Raw genomic sequence first — 12,453 nt, forward strand, 5'->3', positions numbered from 1 at the left:
CTTATTACCGCAAGATCTTAATAAACGGAAGATGTTCTGCCGCTGGTTAAGAAGAAATTGTTTACGACATCAGTATTTTCTTCGGCGTATTCTCGTTACTGATGAATCCTGTTTTACTAGAAATGGAATTGTAAATTTTCGTAATACCCATACTTTGGGCGTAAGACAACCCACATGAAACTGCGACGAGGCATTTTCAACATACATTTTCAGTCAATGTATGGCTTGGTGTTCTGGGTGATAATTTGATTGGTCCATTTTTCCTCCCTAATCGACTTAATGGAGTAGCGTACTTAAATTTTTTAAGAACAAACCTGCCTACCCTCTTGGAAGATATTCCTGTTCAAAACAGAATAAATGCATGGTTTATGCACGACGGAGCACCTCCACATTTTTCTAATGATGTGAAAAACTATTTTAAATGATACATACGGTAGACAATGGATTGGTCGAAATGGACCAGTAAAATGGCCACCACGTTCTCTCCTGACCTCACGCCAGCAGACTTTTTCTTTATGGGGTTGGATTGAATTCAATTGTTTATTCAAAACGGATTAACACCATAGAGGAGTTACGTAATCGCATTACAGAGGCGGCAGAAACTATCAAGAATGCTCCAAACGTTATGAAACGCGCTAGAAAAGAGTGGATTCGTCGTGCGAAAACGTGCATTGCTAACAACGGAGGACACTTTGAGCAACTATTATAGGTGATTATTACAGTTTTATAAAGGTAAATACATTTTATGTTAATGTTCAGTCTAGAATAAATGATCAGCTGTTACTCACAACCTAAACCATTAGTTAATATTTTTATGCAGATAAGAATATGCATTTTTGTGCGTCTGTTTTATTTTTAAATAAAGCTAAATTTCAATACCTATTATTAATTTTTTTCCTAAGTAATTCACATAAATCTTTTTCAGAATTAAATGTTCTACAAAACTGTTTAAGAAAAAAATGACCTTTATTTAACATTTATGGAAGTAATCTTACGTAAACACAAAAATGTGTTTATTTCTTTGCACCAATTCTTGGTGTTTTACGTAAGATATCTCGGAAAGTATTGCATTACAGCTCTGGGACGAATTTTAAATAAATTTGACATATATAAAAAAAACATAAAAAACAATCGTTATTTGTATCTTTGTAACTAACTTTACCATTTTTATACTGCCTGACTTCACCAAGGGTTCTGAAATCCCGGGCGAAATCTTTCGCTAGGCGTAACTCGCTAACGAAGCGTTTCCGGGCATATGGTTATGTGAACTTTTTTACTTGTTTTTTAGCTATAGAATAAGCTCCCGAGAGATTGCCGTTTAGTTTTGAATCACCCTGTATACTTACTATATAGGTATACTTATTTTAAAATTATGGTGGTTTCCATATTTTACCACTATCAATCAGAAATAGTATAGTGAACGCACCCTTATGCTTTTTACTCGTATACCTACGTGATATGTTTATTCGAGATCGGAAGGAAATGCAACACTGATACGATACAGCAATCTTCTACCGCTCGTTTTTCAGCTTATCCCAATTTTTTAACTATATTACTATGTAGAACTTACTAAATATACCTAACATTCGAGATTATTAAGACTGGACACGAAGAATACCATTGTCAAGATTTACCATTGGCAATTTTAGTAGGATTTTTGTTCTGATTGCATTACTTTCTACGTGATTAAGTCTGTACGTGATATGAATTCTTGTGTTCCACATTTTGTTCTGAGTAGCTATGGGAAATAAACCGCGTTTAATTATTACATAGGTAACATATTTTATTATTTAGCAGTAAAATATTTCTCTAAATATCATCTCAGTAAATGTAATGTTGATAATTAAGCGACCATTTGTTTCTATAAAAATATGTACTAACCATTATCCTTAACAAACGCAATGACTGATAGAATGCTCACTTTATATTTATATGTGTAGTGGTCAATGAATATTTTTATTCGTAATGTTTCTGCACTCTGCCTTTTTTGCATTTGTAATTTTTTTTTAACTTTTTACATGTTACGAAATCCAATGAAGAACAATAACGAACCCCGAGATCTGATGATGAACAAACTGTGGTAATTCAATAACAAGAATATAAGAACAGTATTCTGATGACGTACGATATGTACTCGGCTTCTTGGCAGTTTCCCAGCCGATGATAAAACTGATGATAAAAATACGTGGAAGCAATTTTAACACCTCTTATAACAATCTAGGTAAGCAACTTCCTGAATTGTCTGCTGAATTTACAGTTTGCTTTTAAAATCTATGAACTGCCACCATTTTATAACGGATAGAGTGCGGTTTGAGGCATACTTCTTTGCTTGACTAGCTCTTTAAAATTATGTGCGTATCAACCTATGTTTACATTTAAAATATTCTACTGAATTCTCGTGGACTGTTCCCATAGAAGAATAGCAGGACACACGGATGATATGGGGTTGCCCCCAGAGGTCCCACCACCACCCCTGACTACAGGCTAGAAACCTCCTTAGTCAGTTCCTCGTACCGACATACGTATCATCATCCATTCCATGCACTTTTGCATTTGTGCTATTGCACTTTGTCTCCTTTCCCTGTGCCACCTTCTGTGGCCTGACGCCCCACACCTGTGCACGTCACAGGGTATGGGACGTATCGGTACTCTTTAGTCCTGTCCGTGTCCCCCTCAGCATAGCACCCTGTGCACTATGCTTCATCGGGTTGCGTCACTCCATGTGACCCCGCCGCCGCTGGACCTGCAACAGCAAAAATGTCAGTCACACACAAAAACAGTCCTAAATCTACCATGCCTTAACCTACCTCAAACCACGGGGCTGAGTCCTACAGCTAACTACTACTGCCTCCTACCTAATGCCTTAACCTAAAAACCTTACCACCTACCTCTGGGAACTGGCCCGAGTCACCACACACTAATTTATCATGCCTTACCCTAATCTTAACTCTAATTAACCTTAAAAACCTACCAATACCTTCCATCTCCTCAGGTACTAATCCTGAGTTCCTACCACGAGATTCCCTCTGCCTATCCACCGCTAATTTCACTTAGCCAATAGGCTAAGTCCACTAACCTACCATACCTTATAACTAAACCTTACCTATCACAACCAACTGGCTGCGTCCTTATGCTAGTCTAGCTTATGTCTACCTAACAACCTTAGGGTTCCTACCACTCTTCCGCCACCATTTCTTCTCTACCATCCTCTTCTTTCTTTCGACCGTCCACTAACCTACCATACCTTATGACTAACCCTTACCTATCACAACCAACTGGCTGCGTCCTTATGCTAGTCTAGCTTAAGTCTACCTAACACCATAGGGTTCCTACCACTCTTCCGCCACCATTTCTTCTCTATCATCCTCTTCTTTCTTTCGACCGATAAGACGCACTAATCTGCGGAAAATCTCGAAGGATTCCTCCGTCTCAACGAAGCTCTTCCGCTCCCACTCAACACCTCTTTCCTCGACGTATCTCCTCAACTCGCCTCTCTCTTCTTCGTACGCCTCACACTCCATGAGTACGTGCTCCGATGTCTCCTGCTGGCCACATTTCCGGCACATCCCGTCTCTTCTAAGGTTGAAGCTCGCCAGCTTTGCCTTGAAGTTCCGATGGCCTGTCAAATACTGGGTGACGTAGTGGTCTATCTTCACCTTCAAACCCATTCTGCTCCTCACGTCTGTCCAGAAATGGTAGGTTTCTCTCCCCTTGTCAGAAGCTTTCCATCTCTCCTGCCACCCATCCATACACTCTTCCCTACATCCTTCCGTCTCCATCCTATCCATTCCTCCTTTGACATCCTCCCTCACTCCTACCCTGGCCTACACCAACAGGTCCCACGGGACTTCGGCCGCTACAACCTTGATCGCTTCGTGCGAGACAGTCGCGTATGCCATTGTCATACCCAGCAAAATCGTCCGCTGGGCAGACATAAGCTTTCTCCTAATAGCCCTGTCTTACAGGGCTTCGCCCCACACTTCGCTTCCGTACCGGATCATCGAAACGATCACACCATCGTATACGGCCCTTAGCATCCCCACTCATACTCCTCTGTTTGCTCTCGCCATAAAAGTGACCTTCACCTTTCCTACGAGCACCTCCACATGTTTCTTGTAGCTCAAACCCGTGCGAATCCACACACCGAGGTATTTGATCTCCTCACCACACCTCAAATGAACGTCCCATATCCTAACCACCAGGGCATTCGTTCCGTGTGCGCCCTTCCGTGCGTTGAGTGCGCCCTTCAAAAGGCCACACACCGTCTTCTCCGCAGACATCTTCAGCTTTCTTCCGTCGCACCAATCCTTGACCATCGTCATCACCTCTCCGGCTCTCCACTCTAGCACTGCCCTGCTCCTTCCACCTATCAGCACCAAACAGTCGTCCGCATAGGCCAAAGCCTCAGCGTTTGGTCCTATGTCTAACCTTAGAATTCCTTCAAAAAGGATGTTCCACAACAGGGGCCCCAAGACCGAGCCCTGAAGGCAAACCATTGTGACTCTCTTCCCTCCTACCGATCCTCCTATATTGATTAGGACCTCTCTACTCTTGAAGTAGTCCCTAATCAATCTCCACAGATTCTCCGGACACCTCCAACTCCTCAACACATCCAGAATCTCAGGCCACCAGGCTCCGCCGAACGCGCCGACGATGTCCATGAAGACGCCAAGCACGTACCTCTCCTCCATATGTCCTACCACTTCCTCCATCTTCACTAATGCATCGACCGTACTCCGCCCTTCTCTGAAGCTAAATTGCCTTTCCCCTATTCTTCCTTCTGCCCTAAGAAACTCCCCCAGCCGTCTCACGATCAGCCTCTCTACTAATTTCCCCATTACCGGCAAGAGACTAACCGGACGATAACTCTTGACCTTTCTGGGTCCTTCTCCTCACTCTTCAAGAAAACCTTCACGAGCCCCTTCTTCCATATGTCCGAGAATCTTCCATCTCGCAGGATCTGGTTGGCGCCTCTTAGGATTTCGCTCCCTACAATCCTTTTGGCCTCTTTCAACATCTCTCCCTTCAAACCGTCAAGTCCTGGCGCCTTCCTATTTTTGGTCCTGTCTATCGCCCAATACACCTCTTCAAGTGTGAAATTTCGCACATTCTCTCCTTCACTCGCCGCCTCCATCCTTTCCCGCTTCTCCCTGTGCCTATCATCTTCACCCTCTTCCGTATCATCCGGCACCAGGACCTTCAGGAACTCTCCCAGGGTCTCTTCGATTCCTGCTGTAATCTGACCATATTCTTTCATGACGCCTCCCAGCAGCACCTCGTTCTTCAACTTCCCTCCGATGATTCTGTACGAATGCCCCCACGGGTCTTCCTCTTCTTCCTCCATCTTTCTCTACCAGCATTCCCACTTTGCCTTCCTAATTCCCTGTACGTACCTTCTTCTTTCCTCCACATATTCCATCCTTCTCTCTTCCGTCCTCCTTCTTCGCCATCTCTGCAGCACCGTCCTCATCCTTCTCTTCATTTCCTCCAGTGCTTCGCTCCACCACGGGCATCTCACGTCTCGTCCTGTAAATTTCGGTATTGTTTCTTCTGCCGTTCTCCCTAAGATCTCCTCTATTCTTCTGAATATCTCCTCTCCTTCTTCGCCTTCCCTTCTACTCTCTTCCCATCCAGCTTTCTCTTCTTCCATTGCTAGCCTGAACCTATTCCAATTGGCCTTCCTCAAATTCTACCTCATGACACCCTCAATCTCCCTTCCTACTCCTTCAACTTCCACTAGCAGCTCGCTTACCACCATCCAGTGATCACTCATCAGCTCAGCCTGCACTTTCCATCCGGTGAACATTCTGCTGACATCCATCGTTTCCATCGTAATGTCGATGTTTGAGACTCTTCCTCTTGTATCCTCAAATGTCGACCACTCACTCCTTTAATTCATTACTTCTAAACTTACTCATCACGAACTCTTCCACTCTCTCACCTCTCTCATTCAATTCTCTTGCATGCCACACTTCCGACTTGGCATTGAAGTCCCCTGCGATAAACACCTTCTTCCCTCTTCTCCTTCGCAGGATTCTTCGATGCTTTACCAAGCTTTCCCGGATATCTTCGTAGCCCTTACAGTAAATACTCACCACAGTCAACTCACATTCACTCACTTTCACGTCCACAACCATACAGCATCTGTCCGATTCATCGTCCCTTCCAAACACTTGCACTCTGTCGTCCAGCACCACAACTGCCGCCCAAACCTGCTCCGCACTTACCTTCCTTTCTTGCAGAACTCTTGCACCTGCCACTGCCACTCTTCCTCCTCTCCTGTAGGGTTCCTGCAAGCACAACACACTACATTCACACTCTCTGGCACTCTTCACTAGCTCACCTGTCGCAATCACACCTCTTCCACAGTTCACCTGGCCTATCCTAATCTTCATATTCGATTGACTCCAAATATCTCCTCTCTGCTCTACGGTATACTGGACATTCCTTCCACCTCACATCATGGTTCAACTCGGTCCTACCATCCCTATGGAAATTCACATACCTCCAGGTGGCGTCCTCCGTCCGCTTACACTCCCGGATGTCGTGATCTTCAGCGCATCTCGGGCACGCCTTCCTGCCGTTGCAGAACTTTGCTACGTGACCAAATCTTTGGCACTTGTAGCAACGGGGGAGATCGATATAATCCTTCACTCTGCTCGACGTCCATCCTACGAAAACTCTTTTCCCTCTTCCTCAACACATTCCGCATTCTTCCGCTGTCTCCCTTTCCTTCCACGATCCTACTTCTGATCTTGAACTCCTCCTCCTTCTCGCCTTCTCCTTTGAGCCTACTTCCTTTGAGCCTTACCGTTGTTTATCTTGGTCATCCTTCTGACATTTATCCCTTCTCTTCTCGGATCTATCACCTCCTTCATTTTCTTCCTCACCTCCTCGCTTTCCTTCCCCTCCTTCCTAACTATCACCACGTTCGGCGCCTTTACCGGCTCCCTTCTGGTGCCTGTCACGACCGGGTTCCTCTTCCTCTCCTTCCTTTCATCCCTCACAACTTGCGCGAAAGACACTCCTTCCTCTACTCTCCCTACTCCTTCACTCATTCCTCCCTCTTTCACCATCTCTCTCAGCATTCCTAATATTTCTCTCCTTTGCTCAACTCTTCCTTCTAACCTTGCCTTCTCTAGCTCCATCTCCTTCACTTCCTTCCTCATCTCTCCCACTAACCTTAGCATCTCTCCCAGCTGGACCTTGCTCACGGTCTTCTGTTTCGCCTGCCTCTCCAGCCAGCTCTCCATTTTCTTAATCACCTGATAGACTCTTCTCTCCGGCGCCTTCTCTTCACCTATCTCCATTTCATCTGATTCTTCTTCTTCTGGTGGCTTGTTGCTTCTTGTCTTCTTCTTCATCTTCGGTGGACTCTCTTCTCTCACCTTCCTCTTCTTATTCTCTTCCGCAGTCGTTTCCCCTCCTTCTGTACCTGACGCCGACTCTTCTGACCTCTTCTCTTTCCTGATCTTCTGCCTAGCTGCCGGTGGAGACCTTTCTAAGCTGCTTCTTCTGGAGTGCTGCGCCAAAAGTTGACGCTCAAACTCCAATCTCTCCCTTTCCTTCCTCTCCTCCTCGCGTCTCTCAACCTCCTTCCTGATCCTATCCTTCTCCGCCTTCTCGGCCTTCTCTCTTTCCTCCTTCCTCTCCATTTCTCTCCTATCCCCTTCTTCTCTCACTAACCTCTGCCTATCCCTCTCCATCTTTTCCTGCCTCTACTTCGCTTCAACCTCCTTTCTCTCCCTTTCCAGCTTCTCCTTCTCTCTTCTCTCCTTTTCTCTTCTCTCCCTTTCCCTATCCGCCTCTCTTCTTTCCTTCCCCTTCTCTATGTCTGACATCTTCGGAAGTTCCAGAAGTTCTCTTCTTCCTCTTCTTCCCTAAGATCCTTAACCTAATCACTACTTACTAACTGTGTCCGGGCTGAGCTCTAGCGTCCGCAGCCGCTGCACGCCCCCTACTGCCAAACTGGACTCCTGCGGTCTCACCCGCAGTCCGCGTTTAGCCTACCTCCCTTCCTTCCTTAACTACTCCTTAACCTAGACTTACCTCCTAACATCTATCGTCCTTATCTTACTCTAACAGTCTTAACCTGCCTAACCTCTCTTAGCCGTCACAGGGATTTATGGCAGGGGGCTAATTCCCCCGACTTACACCCTGTGCCGTTGCCCGCCCCTGACCTCGGGGAGGTGGAGAAAGGCTTACACCCAAGCAAACGCCCGTCTACATGGTTTTCCGTGTCTCACACTAACAAGTCAAAAAACTCAATTGATCGCAGTTACTCGCTGGTGACACCGCCAAAGATTTGAAACTTTTAAGCGCTACCTGGGTATATTTTCCACAGGAGGAGTTATCCGAAATACTCCTGTGGGCCCCCAGGGGCAATAGCAGGACACAGTGTGTAGTTTTCGGATATGGTTACAATAATATTAAGTCATTCTTGAACTTGCACATAAGATCAGTTCTAATTTTTTCGAGCTCCGCCATTTTGTTTAGGATTAACCTTTTGAGGTCTAATTTGCAGTATGGTGTTCTACTAATTAAGAGATTTAAAATGGTATGCACATCGACATATGCTTACAATTACGATTTTCCACCGAATTTTTACAGGCCATCCCCCTGAGGTGGTGAAGAGCTATCAAATATAAATTCAATTTTATTCCCTATGTTATTGTACAAAGTTTATGTAACGAGTACAGAAGATAATTAGACCGTTTCAAGACTTTTCAACACCCCTGTATAATATACAATATTGTAGCATTCATAAATAAAAATAGATTCTTAAGGTTTCAAAATTCAAAAATATTTTAATTCAAAAAAGTAGAAACTTTGTATAATATATAATAATGATTTGCATAATTGGTATTAAGTGTGAATATATAAAACACTAGATCGACATACTGAACTAATTTTATTGAATTGAATGATTTATTGCATAAATAGATGTCAACTCAATTTTATCGAAGCAAAGAAATGCATATTAAGAGAGCTTGTTTGTTCAGCAGTTACTAGGCAAATTTATTGTGTCAGATTAACATATTTAATCATTCATGAAGTTACACATACTATAACACATTTTAGTTTCCAGTGTCCTTGTTCTGATATTAATGTGTTTGACGATCAGACAGAAGGTTATCACCACTTAATTGTAACGTATAGACTTATAACTCAACACTAGGGCTAGAGTTGTTAAGTGAAACCTATTTCAGCCCAATCACTCTGTAAAAAATATCCACAAAATATGACTCCATACAGCTGTGAATTAATGTTTGACTCCGATCAAGAATCGGCACATTAAATTTACGGTGTGTTTACATGTTGGCCACCTTTTCTCTGGTATTCTCTCAGCGGTATAGGCTACGTATGTATAACATATAACATTTATTACTTTAGTATGTTCTGAAACTTCTTGAGGGGAACCATTGCTTTAAAATAAATAAACTGATAAAGAGAAGTATCAAAAGACATATATAAACTGCGTCAATCTGCGATTTCTAAAAGAATTATATTTTTAAAGTTTTAAAATAATTTTGCATTTGTTTTCATGTGTACAGCATATGTACTTGTACGTTCGTGTAAAATAAAACAACAAAAGGAATTAATTTAAGTACCTGCAGGGTATATTTAGCTACCGTTTATTAAACTCGTGTATTTACTAAGAAAGATTCATATAAAGATGGTCCTTTAGAAAACTTTGACTGATCAGAAATACATTTCATAATTGTAAACTTTAGAAATTTTGTTTTGTTTTAAACACATCTTAGAACTTCCAATAAAGGAACTTCTAAGCTTTTAACACTAGTTAATGGCAAAACATTTAAGTTTTTTGGAACAAATAAAAACGGTAAAATGTGTTGTAAAACATTAAAATTAATAAACATTTTATTAAATGTAAAGTTCTTGCCTGGAGGTCAAGCAGTTGAACGCTCGGTATACAAGGGACGTCGGTAACGTGGTTTTGGTATGGAATGAAATCTCTACAGAAGTTTGTTACTGCGAGTGTTTTTGAAAAAGGCAGGTGGATTTGTAGTTAACGGTTTTTTGACGAGTAGTAATGTTCTGGAAGCTGAAATTCGTTTAAATTATCAATACTTTTTAATATTTTGTAAATTGAGGTTTGTAAATAAAGTGTAAACCTTTTTTAGTTGGTCAGAGGGTGTGGCAACTGGACAGTTAGTTCTATTTGCAATATTGTGGAATATTTCTTGAGGTTTTCGTTATAATTAAGGCCATCGAGACATAAAAAAATCGTTTAGGTACTCCCACTGCAAAACATGTAACTAGACTTTGCTTGTCAAGAAGATATAAAGGAGTAGCATAAACAAGATATGAATAAGAAATTCTGGGTCGTATAGTTGTAACCAGCTTTAAGGAAATCATTAATTGCGAGAAAATTAATTACAGTGAAATCCATTTAAGACCATTTACCATTTGAAACTTTATCCCCCTCCCCCGACATTTAAGAGTGAATTGATACGGCCTTGATTAATCAATTACTAGTAAACAATATTTTGAGTCAAGAGTAATGGCTGTTACCGTAAACATCGCTTATGCAAACTGGCATTGTATGTTTAAGTTACAGTTTAAGTTACAGTTTAAGTTTAAGTTTGTTTAACTGGTACTTTTAAATCGTTTGTTTAAAGTACAGTTCTTAGTTTTATGATAGAGAACTTACAGAAAAAACTTTGACCGAGAGCGGAAGCTTTAGATTATTAATGGATTGTACTTGCACTGTAATACAATTTGTAAGTGGGTTTAAAGCGATTGCTTGTTATTAGCGTCGTCAAGGATGTATTACAGATAAGAATACGCCAGTTCCGTCAGTATGCTTTAGTGATAAGAAAACCCACTATAAGGATTTACGAGGTTTGAAATAACGGTCAATTTTTGTCATACTGTAATGGGAAGTTAATTTGTGGTGTTTAACTCAAGTTCATTCAGAGCACTCAAAAACAATTTTAAGAAAGGAAAATATATATTGTACACTTCTGATGCAGTGTTAGAAGTTAGATAACAAAACTTAATTATGAATTATGAATGCGTGTAAAGCAGCAACGTGCAAGTTGCATATGTTTCAAGGCAACAGTATTAGGGTATCAAACATGATAAAGTGTTAAAATAATACTGTTCGAAAAATAAAGGATCATAGTGAATTAAAGTAACTATAACTCATCCATCCCTCCGTCGTGAATACGTGAAGGACAATTTATAAAACTGTATTGCAATGTACGATATGTAAATAAAAACGAAGGTTTAGTTTCTAACGGACTTTTTGAAATATCAGTGTCGGCCAACGTAATATAGTGTTGGTTACTAGCCTAGTAGTTACTAAACCTCGGAAAACATTATTTCGTTTTTCGTGAAAAACATATTTAGAAATAATGGATAGTCGCTATCTGTCAAAAGGGGCGTGTGAACTGTAGGACCTTTAAAACATGAAAGTTTATGAATTTATTATATAAATAAAAAGGTTGAAAATGAAGAGATTTAATAAAATTTGAAATGCATACACATTTTTTTTAATAAAGACATTCATAAGAATGATATTACGGTTTAAATTTTATTATAACAAAATTAGGGAAAATATTTTGAAATGACTGAACGAGATTTTTAAAGCGATTGCCTAAATGATGAACCTAGACTGCAGGGAACAATATTGTCATAGCCACACGAAATTTGATTGAATTTATTATATAAATAAAAAGTGTTGGAAATTAAGAGATTTTTATATTTGAAATGCATACCAAATTTATTTTAATAAAGCCACTCCTAAGATTTTTATTAGGGTTTAAATTTTATTTTGTCCAAAGTTAGATAAAATCTGTTAAAATGACTCAACATGAATTTTGAAGAGATGCGCTTTGCGTTATATCTTGCTAAGAGTGGGTAGAAGTATGTTAATGTATCAATCGGGAACACTTAATCTCTAAAAAATATTAACACGGAGATCAATGTAAACATTGTCATGTTGTGTCTAAATTTGAAGAACAATGATAATCATCTAGACCAGTTCCATTTGAAAGGCAAATATGCACCTTTTACTCTGTGAGAAAAGCACTCATGAACGTAGACCGCAGAGAACAATATTGTTATTGCCACGCGAACAAGCCAGCGCGAACAAGCCAGCGCGAACAAGCGAGCGCGAACACACACTTGTACTTCAGGGCCGCTGATCCGTGTTGTCGTAGTGTAGTTCTGAGCAAGCGATGTGCGAATAGTGACGTTCGTAGTTGACGAAGATCGGTATCATGTATATGCTCTAAAGCGTGTACATGACTCAGTGAGTCACAAGTTACCTACGCGTACGGTAGGGTACACGGAGTCGCAGCGGGACAACCTACGTGTTCGTCAATAAAGAGTGGTATGTAAACATCATGCTTTTTTACATAGTAGTTGGTATCGCTCTCACAATAAATGGTAAATGATGTCTGTATTGCTTACATTTTCGAGTTT

General features: G+C 41.1%; 2 protein-coding genes across 2 annotated transcripts in view; one reads left to right on the forward strand and one right to left on the reverse strand.

The window, feature by feature from the left end:
* Positions 1-6,791: 6,791 nt before the first annotated feature.
* On the reverse strand, positions 6,792-7,706 carry LOC124369452 (vicilin-like seed storage protein At2g18540). Its single transcript, XM_046827460.1, has one exon. It carries the CDS (start codon positions 7,704-7,706, stop codon positions 6,792-6,794), a length of 915 nt encoding a protein of 304 aa, XP_046683416.1.
* Positions 7,707-12,247: 4,541 nt separating this feature from the next.
* The window catches only part of LOC124369019 (ras and EF-hand domain-containing protein homolog), a 48,816-nt gene continuing 48,610 nt past the window's right edge, over positions 12,248-12,453 (forward strand). Inside the window, exon 1 of the mRNA XM_046826681.1 lies at positions 12,248-12,361. The gene's annotated coding sequence lies outside the window, so the exon portion shown is untranslated. The remainder of the gene's footprint in view (positions 12,362-12,453) is intronic.

This window comes from Homalodisca vitripennis, chromosome X, assembly GCF_021130785.1.
Source record: "Homalodisca vitripennis isolate AUS2020 chromosome X, UT_GWSS_2.1, whole genome shotgun sequence".
NCBI classification, from domain to species: Eukaryota; Metazoa; Arthropoda; class Insecta; order Hemiptera; family Cicadellidae; genus Homalodisca; species Homalodisca vitripennis.